The sequence below is a fragment of the Cervus elaphus genome, chromosome 29 (assembly GCF_910594005.1).
Source record: "Cervus elaphus chromosome 29, mCerEla1.1, whole genome shotgun sequence".
In the NCBI taxonomy this organism is placed as follows: domain Eukaryota; kingdom Metazoa; phylum Chordata; class Mammalia; order Artiodactyla; family Cervidae; genus Cervus; species Cervus elaphus.
In genome coordinates, this window is record NC_057843.1 from 6,179,612 (window position 1) to 6,205,622 (window position 26,011).

At 44.7% G+C, this 26,011-nt stretch overlaps 1 protein-coding gene and 1 non-coding gene across 2 annotated transcripts in view; one reads left to right on the forward strand and one right to left on the reverse strand.

Annotated features, from left to right (window-relative positions):
• GALNTL6 (polypeptide N-acetylgalactosaminyltransferase like 6) overlaps positions 1-13,789 on the forward strand; it is a 1,387,945-nt gene extending 1,374,156 nt beyond the window's left edge. The window contains exon 12 of the mRNA XM_043891291.1: positions 13,304-13,789. Within this exon, the coding sequence (XP_043747226.1) occupies positions 13,304-13,471 (168 nt within the window). The 3' untranslated portion in view covers positions 13,472-13,789. The remainder of the gene's footprint in view (positions 1-13,303) is intronic.
• Positions 13,790-25,385: 11,596 nt separating this feature from the next.
• Positions 25,386-25,458, reverse strand: TRNAC-ACA. Its single transcript has one exon. It is a non-coding gene; the product is annotated as a tRNA-Cys (tRNA).
• Positions 25,459-26,011: the final 553 nt, after the last annotated feature.

Here is a 26,011-nt window from a genome sequence, read left to right on the forward strand (position 1 = left end):
ACTATAACCTGCCAGGCTTCTCTGTCAGTGGGATTTTTCATACTGAAAAAATGGCAAGTAGGTTGCCATTTCCTTCTCAGGGGATCTTCCCAATCCAGGGATCAAACCCACATCTCCAGTGGCTCCTGAATTGCTGGTAGATTCTTTACCGCTGAGCCACCTGGGAAGCTTTCAGTACCACACAGATTAAATTTAATCCATTTTGGTCAAGACAGATTCCAAATACTTGAACAAAGCTTGTCTGACCTTTACTCCTTACTTCCAATTAAATGGCCCAATTTCCTGCCACTGTTCTCCAGATGACTTCACTGGGCCCACCTCAGCCTCCTGGGCACTGATTCTTAACCCACTCCAGATGGTCCCAGAGGTTGGCGTGATGCCCAGAATGGAACACGGTATCCTAGGCATGTTTAACCAAGGGCTAGAATGAGTTTCTAGCACCCTTTTGTTGGGAATTTTTAAAACTCATTTATTTATTTATTTGGCTGTGCCAGCTTACTGAGTTGTGGCATTTAGGATCCTTTAGCTGCGGCACGTGAACTCTTAGTTGCAGCATATGGGATCTAACTCCCTGACCAGGGATTGAACCCCAGGACCCCGGCATTGGGAGCTCAGAGTCTTAGCCACTGGACCACCAGGGAAGTCCTGTCTAGTGCCTTTTTGTTATGAGAAATGTCTGTTAAGTTAGCTTGAGCTGATTGGGTTTCTGCCTTCACTTCACATACTTGGCTTCTTAATGAGTTTTCAGTATTTAAAAGGCTACTTTCTCTTTGCTACACAGACATGTCACTGCAGTCTTACACCTGTGTGGTTCCCCTTTCATACCTGTGTAGCCATCCACTGGTTTCTATTAAATTCTCCCTCACCAGGTTTACCCCAGCCTGGACTTTGGTCCAACTTATTAACAGTTGAACTAGTTTCATTCCAGCCATGAACTGGAGCAGATCAGTGGGCATGCAGGCCCTCATCCAAGTCCCTGATCCCAGCGAACAAGGCCCAGACCGAGCCTCCCATCACATAATGGAGCGGACGCTGATCCACAGGGAGCAGTCATTCAACCAGATACAAGCTCACCTAACAGCGAATCATCTTCTAGCCCACATTTCTCCAGCTGACCCATGGTGGGGAAAGGGGGATTTTCAGATGTCTTGCTGAAAACCAGAGACATAATGTTTTATATCATATCCTATACCCTGAAGATAACAGAGATGTAAGCATTATGCCCTGAGAAGCCGGGATCCTCTGTTCAAATTTACGAGTCAAAGATGAGGGAGGCTAATAGCCCCTGGGAGGGAAACACCTTCACTGCTGCCATGAAACTACGTTTTCAACAGGGTAACCTTCCCATTCTGTTTTTATGCCATATGTTTAACCCGGCTGAAGTTGTGACATCACTTAGTGGTCACGTCCTTTTCACTTCTTCCACATCTGGATACCTTAGCCACATCCTGGTTACCATTCTACCTAATACATTCAGCTGTCACCCTCTGGTCACCAGTAGAAAGAGTTCATCACGGTTTCAATCTCAGGCTCTAATTATGGACAAAGACCAGCTGAAGAGAATGCCTGCCAAGATCGAGACTGTCAAATTTGAAAGAACCTTGGTAATGGGAACTATACACGTGTGAGATTAGCATTTGCTAATGTGGACAGCTCTTCCCTGGGAGCAGGGGTGGGTCTGAGGCAGGACTAGCTGGCTGGTTCGGCTGAGAGGGGGCGGGACGGGCAGAGGCCCTGAGGGACCCAGGGTTGGAGTCCCACCTGGGACCACCAGCAGTGGTCTTGCCTCTGGGATCTTGGGAAACTTGTTTCCTCATTATCAAATGGCAATAATGACAGTATCGGCCTTAGAAGATTATCACGGGGGTTCCCCTGGTGGTCCAGTGGTTAAGAATCTGCAGGGGACACGGGTTTGATCCCTGGACAGGAAGCTAAGATCCCACATGTCGAGGGGCAATTAAGCCTGCCCACCAAAACTAAGACCCAATGCAGCCAAGTAAATAATTTTTTCAAAAAGAAAGTTACTGTGATAATGAAATAAAATTTAAATACCCCTAGGACTCTCACTCTCCTGTGTGTGTGTGCTAAGTCGCTCAGTCGTGTCTGACTCTTTGTGGCCCCATGGGCTGTAGCCCACCAGGCTCCTCTGTCCATGGGGGTTCTCCAGGCAAGAATGCTGGAGTGGGTTGCATGCCCTCCTCCAGGGGATCTTTCCAACCCAGGGATGGAACCAGCGTCTCTCATGTTTCCTGCATTGGCAGGCAGGTTCTTTACCACTGCGCCACATGCCCCAAAATCTCTCTTCTGACTTGACTTTCACTCTCCTAGTAACTTCACATCCAGGAGAAGACAGGCTGTCTAGTCATCTTCCTGTACTATTGCAGCTGTATAGCTGTCACTAAATATTAGAATGCAAATTCCACAACAGCAGGGTTTTATCTGCTTTCTTTCATGCAGAATCCTCAGTACCTAAAACACTGTTTGACACATGGTAGATGTCAAATAAGTAAATGCACCCAGCTTCCTGGTTGTCCACGTTCACTCTCTCTTCAGGTTGCTTATGCGGTTGAAGTAGATAAAGTGAGAAAATCTGGGTAGAACATTGAACACGATGAGAAGCCCAACACATAAATACATACTCGACAAAGAGCAGCTATTATGACGTTGACATGACTCCCGGCAGGCTTACTGAAGGGAGATAAACAGCTATGGACAGATGGAAGCAAGATCAGGAACAGATGGGTTTTCTCTACTCTCGGAGTTTTCAGTCTAAGAGGGAAGCTGACAAATTTTTAAATTGAATATATTAAGTGTACAGGATAATATGGTAACACAACATGAGGCTCAACCCAGATCAGAGAGGCAGACAAAGCTGCTCTGACATAGTACGCGGTACATGGAGACCTGAGGGGAAGCAGGACTTAGGTAAGTGAAGAGAAGAGTCTGAGAAAGAACGGATATGTGTGCGTGTGTAACTGAATCATGTCGCCGAACGCCTGGAACTAACACAACATTGTAGGTCAGCGACGTTGTTATTGCTGCTGTTCAGTCGCTCAGTCGTGTCCGACCCTGCAACCCCAGGGACTGTAGCCCTCCAGGCCCCTCCGTCCATGGGATTCTCCAGGCAAGAGTACTGGAGTGGGTTGCCATTTCCTTCTCCAGGGGATCTTCCCGACCCAGGGATCGAACATGCATCTGCTACATCGGCAGGCAGATTCATCACCAACTGAGCCACCAGGGAAATCAAATCAACTCTAGTGTCAGTTGTTCATTTGTGTCCGACTCTGCCACCCCATGGATTGTAACCTGCCAGTCTCCTCCATCTGGGGGTTTCCCAGGCAAGAAAACTGGAGTGGGTTGCCTTTGCTTTCTCCATCCCGACCCAGAGGCAGATTCTTTACTATCTGAGCCACCAGAGAAGCCATATACTCTGATATACTCTAATCTAAAATAAAAGTTTTTTTTAAAACCCCAGATATAGGGATCAGCTTGTACAAAGGCCCTCTGGTGAGGAAGAGCTTTGTTTTCTGGAAGCATGTAGCAAGCAGGTGAAGTGTGAGGGGAGATGATAACCTCTAAGGCCAGGGGCAGGACCTGGTGTACAAGACCTTGGGACTACGCTCAGAATTCAGCCAAGAGACGGGGGAGAGTTTGACTGATGTGAAGAGCAGAGCTCCAACAAACCACAGCTGGTTCTGTAAGGATTCTGGCTGCTCCTAGAACTGACGGTGCATGCACACCCATCACTTACCTGTAGCCCAGAGACCAGCAATGGAGTGGACAGTGGGGCCGCCAGCCCTGCCTCAGTAAGCACATGGAGGCCTCAATCGGTTGTGGTGGAAGAAGCGTGATTTCTGATTGGCCAGATTACCCACTGATGCAGGAAGACCAGTTTTCTCCTCCTGTGAGGAACTGTACCTGTCACAGAAGAAATGGAAAAGGAGAGGCAATAGGACTGCGTTGTCCCCTTTCTGCCTACCAGGCTGTTATTTGCATTCTTCAGAGTTCTTCCAGAACTCAAAGGCCACTCGTATATCAACCTGGCTCTTCTCCACAACCTCAGGAGCTCGGAAGGCGGGTATTTTTTATCCTTTCTCTCATCCCTCCCTCTTCCTCCCACTCCATTCATTGTGCAGACGGAAAACCGAAATCACTGCCGAATGAAATGACCATCAAAGCTTATCGTCAGAGAGAAAACTAGGATTAAAACCAGTTTCATAATCCCAAGCCTCCCCTCTCTCCCATCCGTATTAGAAATAAGAGGACATGAAGGTGTTATCTCTCACACACACATTTGCTGTCCACGTGAGTTGTGGGCTTCCCAGGCGGCACAACTACTTGCTTGAAAACTCGAGTCTTAACCTTGCAGCCCAGCCTCTTCCTGGTGTAGAAGGAGCCCGTTCTCTGGAACCCCCCGCTTGCTCTCTGTGCTCCAGCCACGCCAGTGACCTGCCGGTCCCCCCACATGATGGACAGAGCCTCCCATCTCCTCTGACTTGTCTCCTACCGCGCTCTCTCACCCTGGCCTCCTCGTGTTCTTCTGACCCACACTTAGGGTCTTCCCGCTTAGGGCCTCTGCACTGGGTGTTCCCCTACCTGCTACCTCTGCCCCCAGATATCTTCACGGCCAACTCCCTTACCTTCTTCAAATTTCCCCTTCTCAAGTGTCAACTTTAACGTGACATTCACCCTTACTTCCCTGTTTAAGCTTGCATACCGGCCCCTCCCTTGGCACCTTTGAACAAGCTACACATTTTACATGCTATTCTTGGTGTTATTCAGCCACTAAGTCATGTCTAGCTCTTTGAGACCCCATGGACTGCAGCATGCCAAACTTCCTTGTCCTTCACTATCTCCCTGAATTTCCTCAAACTCATGTCCATTGAGTCGGCGATGCTACCTAACCATCTCATGCTCTGTCATCCTCTTCTCCTCCAGCCCTCAGTCTTTCCTAGCTTCAGGGTCTTTTCCAATAAGTCAGCTCTTCACATCAGGTGGCCCAAGTATTGGAGCTTTAGTTTCAGCATCAGTCCTTCCAATGAGTATTCAGGGTTGACTTCCTGTAGGATTGATTAATTTGATCTCTTTGCAGTCCAAGGGACTCTCAAGAGTCTTCTCCAGCACCACAATTTGAAAGCATCAATTCCTTGGCATTCAGCCTTCTTTATGGTCATGTATGGTTGTGACTACTAGAAAAACCATAGCTTTAAAATCACAGCAGATGGTAACTGCAGCCATGAAATTAAAAGACACTTACTCCTTGGAAGGAAAGTTATGACCAAACAAGACAGCATATTAAAAAGCAGAAACATTACTTTGCCAACAAAGGTCTGTATAGTCAAGGCTATGGTTTTTCCAGTAGTCATGTATGGATGTGAGAGTTGGACTAAAAGAAAGCCAAGTGCCGAAGAATTGATGCTTTTGAACTGTGGTGTTAGAGAAGACTCTTGAGAGCCCCTTAGACAGCAAGGAGATCCAACCAGTCCATCCTAAAGGAAATCAGTCCTGAATATTCATTGGAAGGACTGAGGCTGAAACTGAAGCTCCAATACTTTGGCCACCTGATGCAAAGAACTGACTTATTTGAAAAGACCCTGATGCTGGGAAAGATTGAAGGCGGGAGAAGGGGACGACAGAGGATGATGGTTGGACAGCATCACTGACTCAATGGACATGAGTTTGAGTAAACTCCGGGAGTTGGTGATGGACAGGGAGGCTAGCGTGCTGCAGTCCATGGGGTCACAAAGAGTCAGACATGACTGAGTGACTGAACTGAACTGAACTGACTATACAGACTTTCGTTGGCAAAGTGATGTCTTCTCTGCTTTTTAATATGCTGTCTAGGTTTGTCATAGCTTTTCTCCCAAGGAGCAAGCATCTTTTACTCCTGTGGCCGCAGTCACCGTCCACAGCAATTTTGGAGCCCAAGAAAATAAAATCTGCTACTGTTTCCACTTTTTCCTTATCTATTTGCTGTGAAGTAATGGTATGCTGATCGTTTATTGCCTGTGCCCTACTGCTCCACTCCCTACCCCTATCTCTATATGTAAGCTCCAGAAGGGCAGGAATCTTTATATTATTAAGTTTATTGGGACTTCCCTGGTGATCCAGTGGCTAAGAATCCGCCTTCCACTGCAGAGGACAAGGGTTTGATCCCTAGTTGGGGAACTATGATCCCATATGCCTTGGAGCAACTAAGCCTGCATGATACAACTACTGAGTCCACATGCTCTGGAGCCCATAACTAAGACCCAACACAGCCAAGTAAATAAATAAATATTTTTTAAAGTTTATTGATACATCCAAACCATCTAAAATAGTGCCTGACAAACAGTAGGTGCCCTATAGATTTTTGTTGATTAAACGGAACCCATAAATGAACCTGTTAGTTCATATCTCTCTGCTCATGCAGTCTTCTCTATTCATTCTAACCCCCCAAAGCTACACTCTCACTGACAAGTTTTACTCCAAACATGTCTTGTTTACATACTGGTCTCTCCCATTTCCAGTGCCAGGAGAGGCATCTTCAGTTATCTGTCAATGCCTACTTCCTGATACACACACACCAGAAAATAAAAGGCACTTAATAAATATTTGTTACCTAGAAGTCCACCAACAAATGAATGGATAAAGAAGTTGTGGTACAATGAAACACTACTCAGACAGAAAAAAGAATGCATTTGAGTCAGTCCCAATGAGGTGGGTGAACCTAGAGCCTGTCATACAGAGTGAAGTAAGTCAGAAAAACAAGAACAAATATCATATATTAATGCATATATATGGAATCTAGAAAGATGGTACTGATGAACCTATTGGCAGGGCAGCAGTGGAGACCCAAACATAGAGAACAGCCTTGTGGACACAGTCGGGGAGGGAGAGGGTGGAACAAATTGAGAGAGTAGCATTTTTTTTCTTAGCATGCACACATTTTTAATTGAAGAATAAGTGCTTTACAATATTGTCTTGGTTTCTGCATACATCAACATGAATCAGTCACAGGTACAGGTATGTCCCCTCCCTCTTGAACCTCCTTCCCGTCTCCCAGCCCATCCCACCCATCTAGACTGTCATAAAGCCCCAGGTTAAGCTCCCTGCATCATTCAGCATATTCCCACTGGCTGTCTATTTTACATACGGCAGTATAAATAAATATTTGTTGAACTCAAAAATGCCCTGGGTCCTGTTGTATTTCGGGCAACTCGGACCATAACTATATAGAAGAGCTCATTCCTGAACTGTAGATTACTCCTGTTCCATAAATCTTTTCCATATCCAGGAAATACTGATGTATCCATTTGGATAACTGGTTGAGGCAGGTGCCAATTTTTGCAAATCCTATTTTGCCAGGATTTCAGAAAATGCAAAATGGTCTTGAATAGCTGGTCTCAGACCAGATGATTAGTTCGTTCTGACTTTTAGAATTGGGGATGCTCTCCGACTAAAGATAAGAGGAGAGGAGGCGTGGAATCACTATTAGTTACTTACTGTATGTTGGATGTTACACCAGTGATTTTACATATTATTTTATCCACAACAAACATAGGAAACAGATATTATTATCTGTATCTCACAAGTGAGGAAGCTGAAGTTCAGAGAATTAAGTAATCGTCTGAGGTCATGTAACAAGTGAATGGCCTGACCAAATTTCCTGGGGAATAAAGGCCCCTGTCCCCTTAGCCCCTGCCCAGCACTAGGATGCCTCCCCTGCCGCCACACAGGCACTTACACTTGGGGTCATCATCCTACACGCTATAAACTCACACACCTATTTTACTGTCTTTGCATTGTTGGTGTGTGATGCTTTTGTTACCCTGAATATGGTGTGAAGTGATTTTACAACATCCTGGTTCTTTTAAAGTTTGGACCCTACAACAGTACAGAATCTAATAAAGTTTACTGCTGGCCTCTGAGTACCTCAGAGGGTCACACGGGCCTGCTTTGAAGAGGTGTCCGCTCCAAGTGTATGCGTGTTCAGTCACTCAGTCATGCTGACTCTTTGTGGCTGTGTGGACTATAGCTCTCCAGGGTCTTCTGTCCATGGGATTATCCCAGGAAGAATACTAGAGTGGGTTGCCATTTCCTTCTCTAGGGGATCTTCCCGACCCAGGGGTCGAACCCACGTCTCCTACGTCTCCTGCATCAGCAGGTGGATTCTTTACTGAGCCACCTGGGATCTACCTGAAAAGTCCTGCCCAGCCTTTCACCCTGGGGAACAAATGGAATTTAGGCTGACCTGATTTGATTACAAAGAGTATTTTCATATTCCTGAATATGAAAATTTTCATTTCCTGCTCAAGGATTTCTAATTTTCTTAGGCAAGGAGGAAGCAGTCAGGAAAGGCAGGAAGGTTGCAGGAGACAGTTTGCAGCATTATTTTTTGAACAGATAGGGCCAGGGCTCTGCTTCCTTCAGCACTGAACAAGGGAACAGTCCAGGTAAAGGAGGACTGCTGGGAACAGCAGACTTGACCAGAGCACTCTGAACTCTAGCGCAGAGGAAAAACTGTACTGGGGGGACTTCCCTTGTGGCCCATTGACAGCTAAGACTCATCTCTCTCAATGCAGGGGACCTGGGTTCCATCCCTGGTCAGGGAACTAGATTCCACATGTAGGAACTAAGAGTTTGAAATCCATAACTAAAGATTCTGTGTGCCACAAGACTCAGTGCAGTCAAAATAAACACAGTAAAAATTGTTTAAAAAACTGTATTTGGTTCAGTTCCAACATCTCTTGTCATGACTGAGGAGACTAAAGGAGTAAAGGGCTGTCATAGTATGTACGTGTCAATCCCAGGCTCCCAATTTACCCCCTGCTCCCTTGCCTTCTGGTAACCATAAATTTGTTTTCTACATCCGTGGTCTCTTTCTGGCTTTTATAGATAAGTTCATTTGTGCCCGTTTTTAGATTCTGCATATAAGGGATATCATATGATATTTGTCCTCTGCCCAACTCACTTCACTTAGAATGACAGTCTCCAGGTCTGTACATGTTGCTGCAAATGGCATTATTTTGCTCTTTTTTATGACTGAGTAATATTCCACTTCATACATGCTACTAGGTATAAGACAGATAACCAACAAGGACCTCCTGTATAGCACGGGGAACTCTACTCCATACTCTGTAACAGCCTACATGGGAAAAGAATTTTAAAGACAGTGGATATTAGTGTACATATACCTGATTTGATTAGCTGTATAGGAGAAACGAACATAACGCCACAGACAACTGTGTGTGCTCAGTTGTTTAGTCACGTCCAGCTCTTGGCGACCCCGTGGACTGTAGCCCATAGGCTCCTCTGTCCGTGGGGTTTTCCAGGCAAGAATATTGGAGTGGCATGCCATTTCCTACTCTAGGGTATAAATCAACTATACTCCAATATTTTTTTTTCTTTAAAGAAATACTGTCATAGGACAAGAGATTACATTCACAGACGATGATGCACCAGCCAGAAGAAGCATCGGTAATGACATTCAGAGATCCAAAAGCTTAGCTGAGTAGAAACATAATGATGATAATGTATAAAGATCCCCTGGAGGAGGAAGTGGCAACCCACTCCAGTATTCTTGACTGGAGAATTCCATGGACAGAGGAGCCTGGAGGGCTACAGTCGATAGGTTTGCAAAGTGTCAGGTGCGAATGAAGTGACTTAGCACAAGCACACAAGGTCAGAGTGGAAGATGAATGTTCCGGGATCACTAAAAATGCTTCCAGGGACTTCCCTATTGGTCCAGTGGCTAAGACTCCATGTTCCCAATGCAGGGGACTCAGATTCAATCCCTGGTCAGAGAACTAGATCCCACTTGATGCAACTAAAGATCCCATGTCCCACAACTAAGACCGGGAGCAGCCAAATAAAAATTAAAAAAAAAAAAAAAAAAAGATGCTTCCAGAATGTTCCCCTTTAGGATCTGCTGGAAATGCCAAGGACACGGAAGCTCAGTCTGCAACCAGAGAGCGGTCATCTCTTAGCCACTAAATGTGGCTGATAGAGTCTATTTGACGCCCTATCATTTGTCTCTGTCACCAGTGAGCTTTGGAATAAAATGTTCATTCAATTTCACAGCTGGGCGAGGCCTCAGGGGTGGATGTTATCAGCCCCCTTGTTTTACTGATGAGGCTCCTCAGACACAGATAGATTTGGGGGACTCCGCTTTTCAACTTGTATGAGAACATGAAGAGCAGTCACAGAGACGCCCTTGGGATGGCTCAGGGTCATGCTGAGTCTGCACGCCCCACCCCACCGGCTGTCCCCATGAGCAGACCTGGATCTTCCAGAGCCTGAGTTTCAGCTGGAGAGCTGGGAAAATGCGATCACCTTGTGGCTCGGAAAATAACTTTCAGATAAAATGTTCAGAAAAATCTGGTTTGGCTTTTGTATCCTAGCTGGGAGGCACAAGCTGAGAAAGGAAGAGAATTAAAACATGTTCTACTCCTTCCCACCCCACCCCCGCCCCCCACTTATTTTTTTACATTTTATGGAAATACACGTCCGGGGAGGGAAACCGTGAGCCTCTTGTTGTCTTGAGACATCGACAAAGGTGAATAGAAAGAAATCTGGCTGGTAAAGAAGAAAGAGGAGTCCACAGATGTGGAATAAAGTGAAGTTTAGAATGTAGCAGGTCATGTAGAATTTTCACAAATATAACAGCTTAAGGATGCTCTTTGAGAAATTGATTGAAATACACTAGGCCTATATAGCTAAACTGGCAGAGAGTGGGGGCAGGAAATGGAGTGGGAGGGATGCTGAGAAGGAGGAAGTGGGGGGGAAGGAGACTGCTGCCCGGGGAGCCGGTGTGGGGGGACATGGGGGGGCGCGACCTCAGTGTGTGTGTCGGGGCGGGGGAGCGGGGCTCTGTCGTCTTTGAGTCAGCCTGCACCCCAGAAGGAAGGAGGTCAGTGAGTTCAGAGCACAGCCTCTCCTCCTCAAGAATCTGCTATCTCACCCGTGCAAGGAGAGCTCCCTCTAGCTGCCCTGGGGTCTCTCGTGATCCATGCACAGGTTGGAAAAGAACTTCCAGACATGAGACAGAATGAGAGGAGAATAAAGTTTACTAGAATGGGAGACGCTGTTAGAACATCGGGCCAGCTCACGAGAAAGCCAAACGTTTTTGCAAGCTTGCAGCCAATTTTCATAGTCTCAAGATAGAGAAAATTCCTACTGACACGGTGGCACTAGGTGATTGGTTAGTATGCTATAGAGTGGAGAGTAGAGTGGGCATTTTACATGGTAGGGGGGTCAGGGAACTGGACAGTTGAGATCAGGAGGCTTATGGCAACTGTTACTATGGGGCTTGGTCAGTTCCAGAGACTTTTATACTGTGACCCTGATACAGGGATCCACACCTGTGACCTTGGTAAAGGGCTCCACACGTCACCCAGCAGCTAGTGAAGCAGGGGACGAGGAAAATGGGCAGGAGACCTTGGCAGCCTTCTTGCTGTAATGAAAACAAAATCCACAATAAACTCGGGAGACTCAAGAAAGAACAGAGGAGCGAAAGGGAACTTTTGTATCAGACGGAGCTCCGTGTATACACTCCAAGTGGAGACATGCAAAGGGCATTTTAGGCCACCACCTCCCTCCTTCCTTAATCTTCCTGCTATCACAGGTGCCCAACTATGCAAACATCCGGGGCCTGAAGGACATTAAATATTGGTTAACAACCAGGGTGACCCAGAACTGTTTACACGGGGTGACGGAGAGACTCTTTCACTCTGAGCATGCCAAGTCTGCTGCTGCTACTGCTAAGTCGCTTCAGTCGACTCTGTGTGACCCCATAGACGTCAGCCCACCAGGCTCCCCCATCCCTGGGATTCTCCAGGCAAGAACACTGGACTGGGTTGCCATTTCCTCCTCCAATGCATGAAAGTGAAAAGTGAAAGTGAAGTTGCTCAGTTGTGTCCCACTCCTAGCAACCCCATGGACTGCAGCCTACCAGGCTCCTCCATCCATGGGATTTTCCAGCAAGAGTACTGGAGTGGGGTGCCATTGCCTTCTCTGATGCCATGTCTAATATTCCTCAGTTAAGGAAATTCATCAGAACCTCTAAATGTTTTCCTAAGCTAAACAATAACATTCCTTGTTCCAAAATTTTAAGCAGTGGTCTGGGGACATTCTTACATGTTATGGACACTTTTTTTTAATGCATAGATGCTGTAAGAGACAAAAGCATTTATTACTAGTTAAAGATCCTTTTCTCATACCACTGACTGCCTTCCTGCTGCTTGTGCAATGGAAAGGGGGTGTGTGTTCATCGAGACTGTTCACACAGGGGCTTGCTCACCACTTAACCTCTGTGTCCTGCTCACACCTTCATCCACAGCTTTATCATGCATAGAGGGAACACTGCCTCCTCCATTTGACAGAAAACAGTGACAACTGCACCACAGGAAGACCTTCGATGCCAATAAAGGGGTCAGGAAGAGACAGCTCAAGTCAACTGATTTCAGTTTGTGCTTTGAGATCCTGCCTGTGCACTGTGAGCTCCCAGCCCCCTGTGTTCATCTTGGGACCCTCACAACTTGGGACCCTGCATCCAGCTCTCTTTGTTCCCGGTCCTTGGCTATTTCCCTTTCCCTTACAGGCTCAGTACAAGGGTAGGGAAGGGACTTCCCTGGAGTCTCATGGTTAAGAATCCATCTTGCAATGCAGGGGATGCGGGTTCAATATCTGGTTGGGGAACTAAGATCCCACATGGTAACTACCGAGTCTACACCACAACTAGAGAGTCCATGCACCGCAGTGGTGCAACTAAGAGCCAAGGAAGCCAAATAAATTAATTAATTTAGAAAAAAAAAAGTACGGAAGATGATGACTCTTCTGGTCCTGTGTGTGTGTGTGTGTGTGTGTGTGTGCTCAGTCACTTCAGTCGTGTCTGACTCTCTGGGACCACATAGACTGTAGCCCTCCAGGCTCCTCTGTCCATGGGATTCTCCAGGCAAGAATATTGGAGTAGGTTGCCATTTCCTCCTCCAGGGGATCTTCCCAACCCAGGGATCGAACCCAGGTCTCCCACATTGTGGGTGAATTCTTTACTGATTGAGCCACTAGGGAAGCCCAAGAATACTGGAGTGGTAGCCCATCCCTTATCCAGAGGATCTTCCCAACCCAGGAATGGAACCGAGGTCACCTGCATTGCAGGCGGATTCTTTACCAGCTGAGCTACCAGGGAAGTCCATTATTCTCTTTCTCACATTGCCTATATATACTGAGATAGCAGGGTTATTTTACTTCCTCTGTATATTTTGGGTTCCAAACATTCACCATACATGATGTCGGTCTCTCCCTTCCTTTCCCATCCCTGCAGGACAGAACGTTGTTCCATCCTGTGAGTAACAGCTGCATGGACTGTAACCCTGCAGAGAAGAAGATCTTCATGGCCAGATGCGATCCTCTCTCAGAGACTCAGCAGTGGGTTTTTGAACATATTAATATGACTGTTTTAGAAAAATTTAACTACCATGCCAGTTCCTAGGAAGAAAAAAAAAGGAAGGACGAAAAGAGTGATTCCCTACAGATGATAAAAAAATTCAACTTTAGCCAGCCTCTGGGTCAAAGGAGTCAGGAATAACTTTTCCTAGATCCGGGAAGCCTGGTTGGAAAGATCTGTAAATGCCTTGTCCAGGTACGGCATCCTGAAGAACTTCCTGCATCTCGAAGAACTTGGCTGAGAACCTCGCCAGCTGCTTCCGAGAACTTTGAGCAGTCCCCTTGCTGGCCAAGGGCAAAGATGACTTAGGGACCTTTCCAAACAACTGCTGAGTTAATAAATCCTAGCATTTCTCAGGTCAAATCCTGCAGTAGTGAGTAGCTATGAATGGATCCTATTAAGTGGGTGGGTGGGGGTGGAGGTGGAGGGCGTGACCCCTCTGACAGCCTGTTGCAGGTTTAGAATGAGCCCGTTCTCCAACTAGAATGGTTCAGAGTGCTGCAGAGGATTCTAGAGTGCTCATACCATTCTGTGTTCCTGTGTTATTTTGCCATGAGGGTGTGCGATCTAAGACTTAAATTACATCACGAAACAGACTTCAGCGTCTCCATGCCTTCCCTGACTTCTGTCATTTCCCTTTCACAGCAGAGGTAACTTACTGGTCATAAAAGTCCATGCTCCACAAGCCAGCTGGAGTTCTAATTCAGTGCCCTTGTATGAATCCAGTTGAAAACAAACACGAATAAAAAACTATGCTACCAAGTTACTCCAAAGAGAAATATTTCATGGAAGCAGCAAAACCATGTAAGGTTTAGGAGAGGAATTTCACTAGGAAAATCTATTTTTACTTTTCTATTATTTATAGAATTTTCAGAGTCTGATGTTAGTCCAGTCATTGTTTTATTAAGGAAGGACATGGAGTGAGGCTGATGTAATATGTTGAGGAGATTCTTAAATCCAAATAAATCTACACTCCAAGAAATGTGTGAAAATGACTTGGTACACTTCAGTTATGTCTGGTAAGGGCTGGGGACATAGAACTGGTTGCATTTTACTTTGGGCTGGCTTTTCTTTTTGTTGTTGTTCATTTGTTTTATAGTGTAGATATTAATGATGCTTTTGTTTTTCTTGGACACACATTGAAGGACTTTCCATTAATAAAGTGCTTCTGACCCCGTTTTCTATTCATGGGACAGTATTTCAGGGATAATTTAAAAACTAAATGGAACATTTAATCCTTAAAAGATTTTTTTTTAACTCTTCAGTAACAGTGGGGGTAGGGGAAGAATATATGGAGATAAGCCTGTAGAGGAAAGAATGATATTTTGTCATACATACATTTCTCGAGTTTTTTTTTTTTCCAGGTAGAAAACGGTTTTTATTTTGCTTTTGTTGTTTTGCTGCTGCTAAGTCGCTTCAGTTGTGTCCGACTCTGTGCAACCCCATAGACGGCAGCCCACCAGGCTCCCCCATCCCTGGGATTCTCCAGGCAAGAACACTGGAGTGGGTTTTGTTGTTTTTAACTCAGTTTTATATTAATTATATATATATATATAGTCTTGGATATAAAAGCATTGACTTTAAAACTAGGAAGACTCTTAGAATCCAATCTGTTTGTTTTTGTAGATGAATAGCAAAAGCCTGGAGAAAATGGTCCTAATTCCTAACAGGGCGAAAGGGTCTTCCAACGCCTAGTGTCCAGTGCTTTTCCTCCTGTGTTTCATTGACTCTTACATCATCCAAGAAGGTTTAGGTAATTCCTCTGATTTCACTTGAGATGTTCAGTCCCTCGATGACAATAACGTATCTGCCTGGGGATGCCTACAAGAGTAGCACTCACGTTCAGAAGCTTAAACACATGAAACCACTTCTTTTTTTTTTTTTTTCTTTTTTTTTTTCTTTTTTCTTTTTTTTTTCTTCTTGTAGTTGCTCAGTCGTGTCCGACTCTTTGTGACCCTGTGGACAGTAGCCTACCAGGCTCCTCTGTCCATGGGATTCTCCAGGCAAGAATACTGGAGTGGGTTGCCATTTCCTTCTCCATGAAACCACTTCTTATAAATGTTCCTGATTGTGTTCTTTCCTTGAAATCTAATCCAACACCCAGTTACACTGCCCTGCTAACAGGTGGGGAAGAGTTACTTCATTCTCTTTACTAATGTTTCAAGCATTCTTTTGAAGAACTATTCTTTTTAAACTGACAGTTGCAGAGATTTTTTTGTGTGTTGGTCAAGAGATCTTGAAACATTCAGGATGCATGGTGAAGAAAATCGATAATGAGAAATTAACCTGGGTGTTGAACAATTTCAGAGAGTGGGTGAAGATTTATCTCAAGTGTTCAGAGAGCAACCTGGTTGTAGAAGGAGATGGGCCTATAAAAATTCACATTATGTCATTAAACAGTTGACTGCTATTTACAGTCACACCAAAGAGCCAGCCCGGTGAGCTGTGCCCTGGAAAGCCCAGATCTTCAGTATTCGAGGATGCTCTCATCGGGGGAAGCTGGCCATAACCTGCTCAGCACTGTCCCCGGAGAGAACCTGAATACTGCATCTTTAGGCGTGACACCTGGGACCGACATGGGTTGCTTTCCTGATCTCAGAGGGCCTTGTACTCTTACTCTGACTTAAAGGATGTAATACGAAAAAAAATTAAAACTAGAAGATTTTTTCCAAGAGAAGCCTGGGACAGGAAAGCCAAAATTAGATCCTCAAGGGACTTCCCTGGTGGTCCAGTGGTTAAGACTCCCTGGTCCCAATGCAGACAGCCGGGGTTTGACCCCTGGTCGGAAAACTAGATCCCACATTCTGCAGCTAAGATCCGGTGCAACTCAAATAGATAGATAGACACTTAAAAAAAAAAAATCCTCAAACTGCCAAATAATTGTTAGACATATGAGAAGACCGAACATCCAAATAGAATAAAAGCAAGTCTCAGAATCTCCCCCTGGGCAGAAGGGCCTGGCACTGACATGAACATGTCCAATTTCCCAGCATCACCAAGGGTGGGAATCTGCTTCCTTCAAACACCACCATGACTGTTCTGAAACATAGAACATTACATATGTTTGTGTATTTATTTGGCAAGAGGACTGAACGGTCATTGGAGAGATTATCTTTCCTGGAAAGAACAGGATTTAGAAGTTGGAGCAGCAGAGTTCTGACCCACCCTTTTGTCAGAATTGGAGGGAAAATAGCAGAAAGTTCATCTGGCCTCGGGAACTGCTACTTCTCCGGGATAAGAAATGATTTTTCCCAGAAGTTAAAAAATAGTTAACTTTTCAAACCCCTTTTTAATGTATTTACCAAGAAAAGGCTGTGCTGGAAAACAGTTGTGAACCAATCATGGGATTTTCATGTGCTCCGAGGCTGATGAATACCATGGCAATAGCAATGTGCTGCTTCCAGGTCTGCCACTGCTTAATTTAAAACACCCACATGACCACAAGACTGTTTTTAAATGCACTCACCATCTCAGAGTCCTCAGTGTGTAATGCAAGGCCCAGGATTCTCTCGTGAGTTGGTGCAAGAGAGCTCAGTCACTTCAGTCATGTCTGACTCTTAGCAACCCTATGGACCGTAGCCCACCAGGCTCCTCTGTCCATGGGATTCTCCAGGCAAGAACACTGGAGTGGGTTGCCACTTCCTTCTCCAGGGAATCTTCCAAACCCAAGGATCGAACCCACATCTCTTCTGTCTCCCGCATTGGCAATTGGGTTCTTTACCGCTAGCGCCACCTGGGAAGAGCTTTCAGGCCTCCCTGGCAGCTCAGGGGTGAAGAATCCACCTGCAAACACAGGAGATGCAGGTCTGATCCCTGGGTCAGGAAGATCCCCTGGAGGAGGGATTTGTAACCCATCCAGCATTCTCGCCTGGGAAATCCCATGGAGTCAGACATGACTGAGCGACTGAACACAGTGGCATGAGATTCTTGTGAGCACTAATTTACCCCAGAACCCTCAGGAAGACCTCCTGAGGCCTCCTCCCCAACACAGATATAAGGCAGAAGTATTCTTTCATAGGCAGGTGCTGGAGATAAAGAAAGAGAGCATTTTATATAAACCCTGAGAGGGAACATCTCAGAGGGAAACTATTTCTCAGCGATTCCCTGGGACTCTGGGAGCCGATGGCAACAATGACAGGTAGGCCGCATCTCCAGACACGGGTGCCCTTCGTCCCGTGCTTTCACAGCATCCCCAGGGCCTGCTATGGCCATCATTACTCTCAGATGACACCACCAGCTGGCTGTAATTACTCTCCACGTGTGCGACCCGAGCGGGAACACTGACAGGTGACAAGTGGCCGGTCCTCCCACGCCGCCGACACGAGAAGATTGCGCTTTGATTTATGTCTGGAGCCCTTGCCGGAGACCCCGGAGCTGTCGGCGACTCTATTTGGTGGACTTGACATTGGCCGGGAGCTTTAATCACAGTCACTCATCTGTGTGCCCAACATGCCAGTCTGGCGCATCCCATACTGCAGCTTCAGAGACGCCAGCCCAGGTGCGTGTCTGATGCTGCACTTCACAGAAACCTGGGCTCATTTCTTCTGTCCTCGTGGCCTGAAGTGGCCCCCCTCAGCACATCAGGGGACAGTCCCCAGGGTCCCTGCAGTCTGCTGCCCACCACGTGTGCCCGGGTCAACCTCAGTACAGAGAGCCTGGACACTGAAGACTCTTCTAGCCTGACCTCACTCACCTTGTGAAGGGTGAGCTTACTAGTTTGTAACTCAGAGGCACAGGTCCCGGTTTACCAGGAACCGTCCTAGTTTGCACCTGGTTAATTATCATTACCCAGAGATCAAATCAGTCAGTCTTAAGGGAAATCAACCCTGAATATTCATTGGAAGGACTGGTGCTGAAGCTGAAGCTCCAACACTTTGACCCCCTGATGCAAGCCGCCAACTCATTAGAAAAAGACCCTGATGCAAGGGAAGACTGAAGGTAGGAGGAGAAGGGGGCGGCAGAGGATGAGATGGCTGGATGGCATCACCAATACAATGGACATGAACTTGGGAAAACTTTGGGAGATGGTGAGTGACAGGGAGGCCTGGCGTGCTGCCGTCCATGGGAACGCAAAGAGTTGGATATGACTGGGCAACTGAACAACAACAACGACAATTATCATTAACGCTTCCTTTTACTCTTAAAAATGTCCTAGTTTGGACAGAAAAGTACCTGGGCACTCTACAATCTACCTGCCTGTTTCCTTCCTAGTTCCTCTACAGAAAGTTAAAATGTCCAGTACTTATGAATGCCCAGCGTCAACAGGAAATCATGAGTCTCAACCCTTCCCTTTACGCAGGACCAGATGACAACCAGTTTTATTTGAGGATTGTCTAAAGCATTCACATGGTTCTTTACAAGTTGCTTGATGGAGACTTTCTAATTAAGCGTTCTAATAACCATCTGTTTGCCATGTCAAGATAATCCTAGTTGAATTTTTTTTACATGATGTAAAAAAAAAAATATATTTGAAATCAACTAAGTCATTTTCTACTTTTCCAAGCTGAAAACAATAGTGCCCTATCAGCAGCCATATTATTAATTCTCAATATTATGATATGAGATGTGTGTGCTCACTCAGTCGTGTTCGATTCCTTGTGACCCCAGGAACTGTAGCCCACCAGGCCTCCTCCATCTGTGGGATTCTCCAGGCAAGAACACTGGAGTGGGTTGCCATTTCCTTCTCCAGGGGATCTTCCTCACCCAGAGATCGAACCTCAGTCTCCTGCATTGGCAGGTAGATTCTTTACCACTGAGTCACCAGAGAAGCCCCTAAGAGTCCTTGAGTTAGTAGCTCAGTTGTGTCTGACTCTTTGCGACCCATGGACTATATATAGCACACCAGGCTTCTCTGTCCACGGAATTCTCCAGGCAAGAATACTGGAGTGGGTAGCCATTCCCTTCTCCAGGGGATCTTACCAACCCAGGGGTCAAACCCGGGTCTCCTGCAATGCAGGTGGATCATTTACCATCTGAGCAACCTTATATCCATCTAAATATTTTTTTTTCCATCTAAATATTTTTGCTGCATCAATTCTAGATTAAAAGTTTTACTCATGATTTAAAAAATTTATTTGAAATCAACTAAGTCATTTCCCACTTTTGCAAACTGAAAACAGTAAATCCCCACCTGCAGTCATATTATTAATTCTTAACATTATGGTATCAGATACAGATAAATAAATAGATAATATTCTATTTATAATATTGCTTTTGTTTTTCAAAATGATTTTACATTCCTCTCCTTCTGCCATTGTAACCACCCAGTGATTACACCCAACGGTAGATTATATTACCATCCTTGGGGGAAATTACAGGGACTTCCCTGGTGGTCCAGTGGTTAGGACTCTGCTTCCAGTGGGGGCAGGGTTCTACCCCTAATTGGGGAAGATCCCTCATGCCATGAGGCATGGCCAAAAATTTTTAAAATAAATAAATAAAATGTTTAGTTCTTATGTTAAAAAAAAAAAAAAAAAAAGGAGGAGGATGAGGAGGAAGAGAATAAGAAACTGCGGGATTCGGGTCAGGGGGTATGTCAGGTCAAAGGCATACAACAAGTTCACGCACAGCCTGGCCCAGAATCCAGGCCTGGATGTTGACGTCTCAGTTCTGCCCATCTCCATGGTGTCCGCACCTCACTGTAGGGTCACTGGTTCACAGTCAAACCAAACATGAGAGGCTGCGAGTTACTTCAGAATGCTGTGGACAGTCCTCCAGGGGTGGGGAGGGGGAGGGCTCTGCCTTTGACCTGTAATGATGTTTGCTTTTCTCCCTGCAAGCTGGGTAAAGCGGGAGCACCACGCTGCGTGCAGGATGATTCCCTCCTAATGAGGTGTCCAGGGTGCTCTGAAGGAGCAGTGAACAAAAGCTGTGTGCCTAGCTCTGGAGGAGAAGCCCTCGAGCAAACACTGCGCTCTGGGAGTCTTCATGGGTTCAGCCCTTCGGACTACAGTCTATGGGGTCGCAAAGAGTTGGACAGAACTGAAATGACTGAGCACTCAATATTCTTTATTTTTAATTTAATTTACTTATTTTAATTGAAGGATAATTGCTTTACAGTATTGCATTGGTTTCTACCAAACATCAACATGAATCAGCCATAGGTTCAATATTCTTTCTGAAATGTTCTGTCCAAGTACAGCTATTAGCCATTTGAGACTCTGAAATGCACTGATGTCAGCTCGCTTTGTAGGAATTCTTTCTATTCTGGGGATACTAAATCAGAATTTCTCAGAGATACTAAAGGCTGCTAGATACAGAAAATTCTACAGCTGAAGAGACAATACACCGCTTTGTGCCATAGCTCTTAATGTCTTAGCACTAGTATTAATAAATCCAAGTTAATTCCCTGCTGTGGTTGTCATGCTCTTATATACGGACACAGATGTCTAAAGACATCTACAGCTACATCTAGAGCTACACTTACCTTGAGAGGAAAATAGCCCAAAACATCTTATTTCAAAAATACTCTAGCTTGCATTACCAGTGGTTGTTAAACTGTAGTACCTGGCAGTCCTGTTGGTTTAGTTGCCAAGTCGTGTCTGACTCTTTGTGACCCTGTAGACTGTAGCCCGCCAGGCTCCTCTGTCCATGGGGTTTCCCAGGCAAGAACACTGGAGTGGGTTGCCATTTCCTCCTCCAGGGGATCATCCTGACCCAGGGATTGAGCCCATGTCTCCTGCATAGCAGGTGGATTCTTTACCACTGAACCACCAGGGAAGCCCCCGTAGTACCTGAAGGGATTGTCAAAACAGATTGCTGAGAATTTCCAGGTGGTCCAGCAGTTAGCACTCAGCGTTCTCATAGCCAGGGCCCCAGGTTTGATCCCTGGTCAGGGAACTAAGATCCTATAAGCCATGATGTGTCGACAATAAAATAAAATAAAATAAAAACAGATTGCTGAGCCACCCCATCCCCACCCTTTTCTGATTCATTCAGTCTGGGGTAGGGTCCAAGGAGTCACATTTCTAACAAGCTTCTAGGTGATGAGGACTCTGATGGTCTGGGATCCACCCTTTAGCTTAGATCCACAGTTTCACCTTTTTAAAAAATTTTGATTAAAAAAATTTGTTGTTGTTGTTCTTCATTCTTTTTTAAAATATTTATTTATTTTATTGGAGGCTAATTACTTTAAAATATTGTTATGGTTTTTGCCATACATCAACATGAATCAGCCATGGGTGTACATGTGTCCCACCATTCTGAACTTCCTTCCCACCTCCCTCCCAATCCCATCCCTCTGGGATGTCCCAGAGCACCGATTTTGGGTGCTCTGCTTCATTCATCGATTTTGCACTGGTCATCTACTTTACATATGGTAATATACATATTTCAATGCTATTCTCTCATATCATCCAACCGTCACCTTCTCCCTCACAGTCCAAAAGTCTGTTCTTTACATTTGTGTCTCTTTTGCTATCTTGCATATAGGGTCATCATTGCGATCTGTCTAAATTCTACATATATGCATTCATATACTGTACTGATGTTTCTCTTTCTGGCTTACTTTACTCTGCATAATAGGCTCCAGTTTCATCTACCTCATTAGAACTGCCTCAAATGCATTCTTTTTTATAGCTGAGTAATATTCCATTGTGTAGATGTACCACAACTTCCTTATCCATTCATCTGCTGATGGACATCTAGGTTGCTTCCATGTCCTGGCTATTGTAAACAGTGCTGCAATGAACATTGGGGTACATGTGTCTCTTTCAATTCTGGTTTCCTCGGTGTGTATGCCCAGGAGTGGGATTGCTGGGTTGTATGGCAGTTCTATTTCCAGTTTTTAAGAAATCTCCACACTGTTCTCCATAATGGTTGTACTAGTTTGCATTCCCAACAACAGTGTAAGAGGGCTCCCTTTTCTCCACATCCTCTCCAGCATTCATTGTTTGTAGACTTTTTGATAGCAGCCATTCCGACCAGCGTGAGATGATACCTCATTGTGGTTTTGATTTGCATTTCTCTGATACTGAGTGATGTTGAGTATTTTTTCATGTGTTTTTAGCCATCTGTATGTCTTCTTTGGAGAAATGACTGTTTAGTTCTTTGGCCCATTTTTTGATTGGATTGTTTGTTTTTCTGGTACAGTTTCACATTTTGAAAATACCTTTAAAAGCTAGTTTTATTGATGTGGAATGTGTTTAGAAACCATGTAATACATCTAAAAGACATCTCTCAGGGGACTTCTCTAGTGGTCTGATGGTTAGGAATCCACCGTGCAATGCAGGGGATGCAGGTTCGATCCTGAGCTGGGGGACTAAAATCCCACATGCCGCAGAGCTAGTAAGCTCAAGTACCACCAACTACTGAAGCCCACGCTTATGTGCCACAACTAGCAAGTCTGTGTGCCTCAACAAAAGATCCCACATGCCACAACTAAGGCCCAACTCAGCCAAAAAAATAAATCAGTTCAGTTCAGTCAATCAATCGTGTCTGACTCTTTGAGACCCTTTGGACTGCACATGCCAGGCTTCCCTGTCCATCACCAACTCCCAGAGTTTACTCAAACTCATGTCCATTGAGTCAGTGATCCCATCCAACCATCTCATCCTTTGTCATCCCCTTCTCCTGCCTTCAATCTTTCCTAGCATCAGGGTCTTTTCCACTGAGTCAGTTCTTTGCATCAGGTGGACAAAGTATTGGAACTTCAGCTTCAGTATCAGTCTTTCCAATGAATATTCAAGACTGATTTCCTTTATGATTGACTGGAATTAAAAGCCATCACTTAGAAATGATAAAATCCCAACTCATTCAAAAGCTAAACTGACTGTAATTCAGTGTAATAAATATTTATTATTAGAAGAAAGTTCCCCATTTAAAGCTCTTCATTAAAAAAAATGTTTTAATTGAAGTACAGTTGATTTACTGTGTTTCAGGTCTACAGCAGGGTGATTCAATTATACATATATATGGCTATACATGGACAGAGGATCCTGGTGGGCTACACTCCATGATGTTGCAAAGAGTCAAACACAACTGAGCATACACGCATACATGGGTATACACATTCATTTCAGACTTTTTCCATTTTAAGTTATTACAAGATATTGAATACAGTTCCCTGGGCTATACAGTAGGTCCTTGTTGCTTATCTATTCTACATACAGTATTTAAAATCCTAAAAGATGATGCTGTTAAAATGCTGCACTCAACACTTCAGCAGATTTGGAAAACTCAGCAGGAACAGGAAAAGGTCAGTTTTAATTTTAATCCCAAAGAACCGCAGTGCCAAAGAAAGTCCAAACTACTGTAAAATTGCACTCATTTCACATGCTAGCAAGGTAATGCTCAAAATCCTTCAAGCTAGGCTTCAGCAGTACATGAACTGAGAACTTCCAGATGTACAAGTTGGATTGAGAAGAGGCAGAGGAACCAGAGATCAAGTTGCCAACATCTGTTGGATCATAGAAAAAGCAAGGGAATCCCAGAAGAAATATTTACTTCTGCTTCATTGACTGTGTGGGTCATGACAAACTGGAAAATCCTAAAGAGATGGGAATGTCAGACCACCTTACCTGTCTTCTGAGAAACCTGTATGCAGGTCAAGAAGCAACAGTTAGAACCAGACATATACAGTGGACGAGTTCAAAACTGGGAAAGGAGTACATCAAGGCTGTATATTGTCACCCTGCTTATTTAATTCCTATGCAGAGTATATCATGTGAAATGCATGGCTGGATGAATCACAAGCTGGAATCAAGACTGCCAAGAGAAACATCAACAACCTCAGATATGCAAATGATACCACCCTAATGGCAGAAAGCAAAGATGAACTAAAGAGCCTCTTGATGGTGAAAGAGGAAAGTGAAAAAGCTGGCTTAAAACTGAACATTCAAAAAGCCAAAATCATGGCATCCAGTCCCATCACTTCATGGCAAATAGGTTGGGTGAAAAGTGAAAACAGTGACAGGTTTTATTTTCCTGGGCTCCAAAATCACTGTGGATGGTAACTGCAGCCATGAAATTGAAAGATGCTTGCTTCTTGGAAGAAAAACTGTGACAAATCTAGACAGTGTATTAAAAGGCAGAGACAAGGGTCTGTATAGTCAAAGCTATGGTTTTTCCAGTAGTCAGGTATGGCTATGAGAGTTGGACCATAAAGAAGGCTGAGTGCTGGAGAATTGATGCTTTCAAACTGTGGTGTTGGAGAAGACTCTTGAGAGTCCCATGGATAGCAAGGAGATCAAACCAATCAATCCTAAAGGAAATCAACCCTGAGTATTCATTGGAAGAACTGATGATAAAGCTGAAGCTCCAGTACTTTGGCCACCTGATGCCGACTCATTGGAAAAGACCCTGATGCTGGGAAAGATTGAGGGCAGGAGGAGAATTGAGAGCCAGAAATTGAGATGGTTGAATGGCATCACCAACTCAATGGACATGAGTTTGAGCAAACTCCGGGAGACTCTGAAGGACAGGGAATCCTGGAGTGCTGCAGCCCATGGGATTGCAGAGGGATGGACATGACTTAGTGACAGAATAACAAAAACACATAGTAGAGTCTATCTGTTTATCCCATCCTCCTAATTTTAAAGCTCTTTAAGTCAAGATCACAGAGCTGGAAGACCAAAAATAGGCAGTATTATAGTATCATAGTAGATATCTTTTTTAATCACTTACATTTCTCCACTAACTGTAATAATTAAGTCAAGGCCCCTACCATTAAGTGCCTGGCATTAATCACTGCATTAACAGTTGAATTATTATCTTTCCTTCCTTTACTAGTGAACTTCATGCTACTATAGAATAATATTGAAAATTAAAAGAAGGCATAGTATGGTTAAATAATTTGCTTAACCTTGTTTTTCAGTATATCAGCCTATCTGGGCTGAAGTGAAGTCGCTCAGTTGTGTCTGACTCTGCAACCCCATGGACTGTTGCCTACCAGGCTCCTCCATCCATGGATTCTCCAGGCAAGAATACTGGAGTGGGTTGCCATTTCCTTCTCCAGAGGATCTTCCCTCCCCAGGGATTGAACCCGGGTCTACCTGCATTGTAGGCAGACGCTTTACCATCTGAGCCACAAGGGACCTCCTATCTAGCCTAGAGCATATTTTTCTTGAGTTACATCCTGAGGGATAAAAAAACCCACACATTTTGGTGGTAAATCTCTGGCCAGGATCTTTTCAAAAACATTGTGCTATATAACTGAGCTATGGTTCCTCTCATCTTTTAAAAATGCTGCAAGTTTAATTAAAAGTCTTTGTAAGTGTAACAGTATCTCATTGTGCTTAACTCAATTGGGTAACTTCCCTAGAAACAGTTGCAGAAAGTAAAGGTGAGTATTTCTGTCACATTGCCAGCATCCTTCTCTTAGACTGTAACTTTCTTTTCACTGAAAATAAATACTAAGATCTTTTTTTTTTTAAGTTTGTTTCCCTTTGTCCTCTGTCTTCTACAACAAAAGTTAACTGAGAATAGTTTTCTTTTTGTTTTTGTTTTCCTTTTCAGTGTATTTAAACTCTAGCCTCTAATGGCACACAGACCGTTGTGGTTGCCTAGTTGCTCAGTTGTGTCCAACTCTTTGCAACCCCATGGACTGTAGCCCACCAGGCTCCTTTGTCCATGGGATTCTCCAGGCAA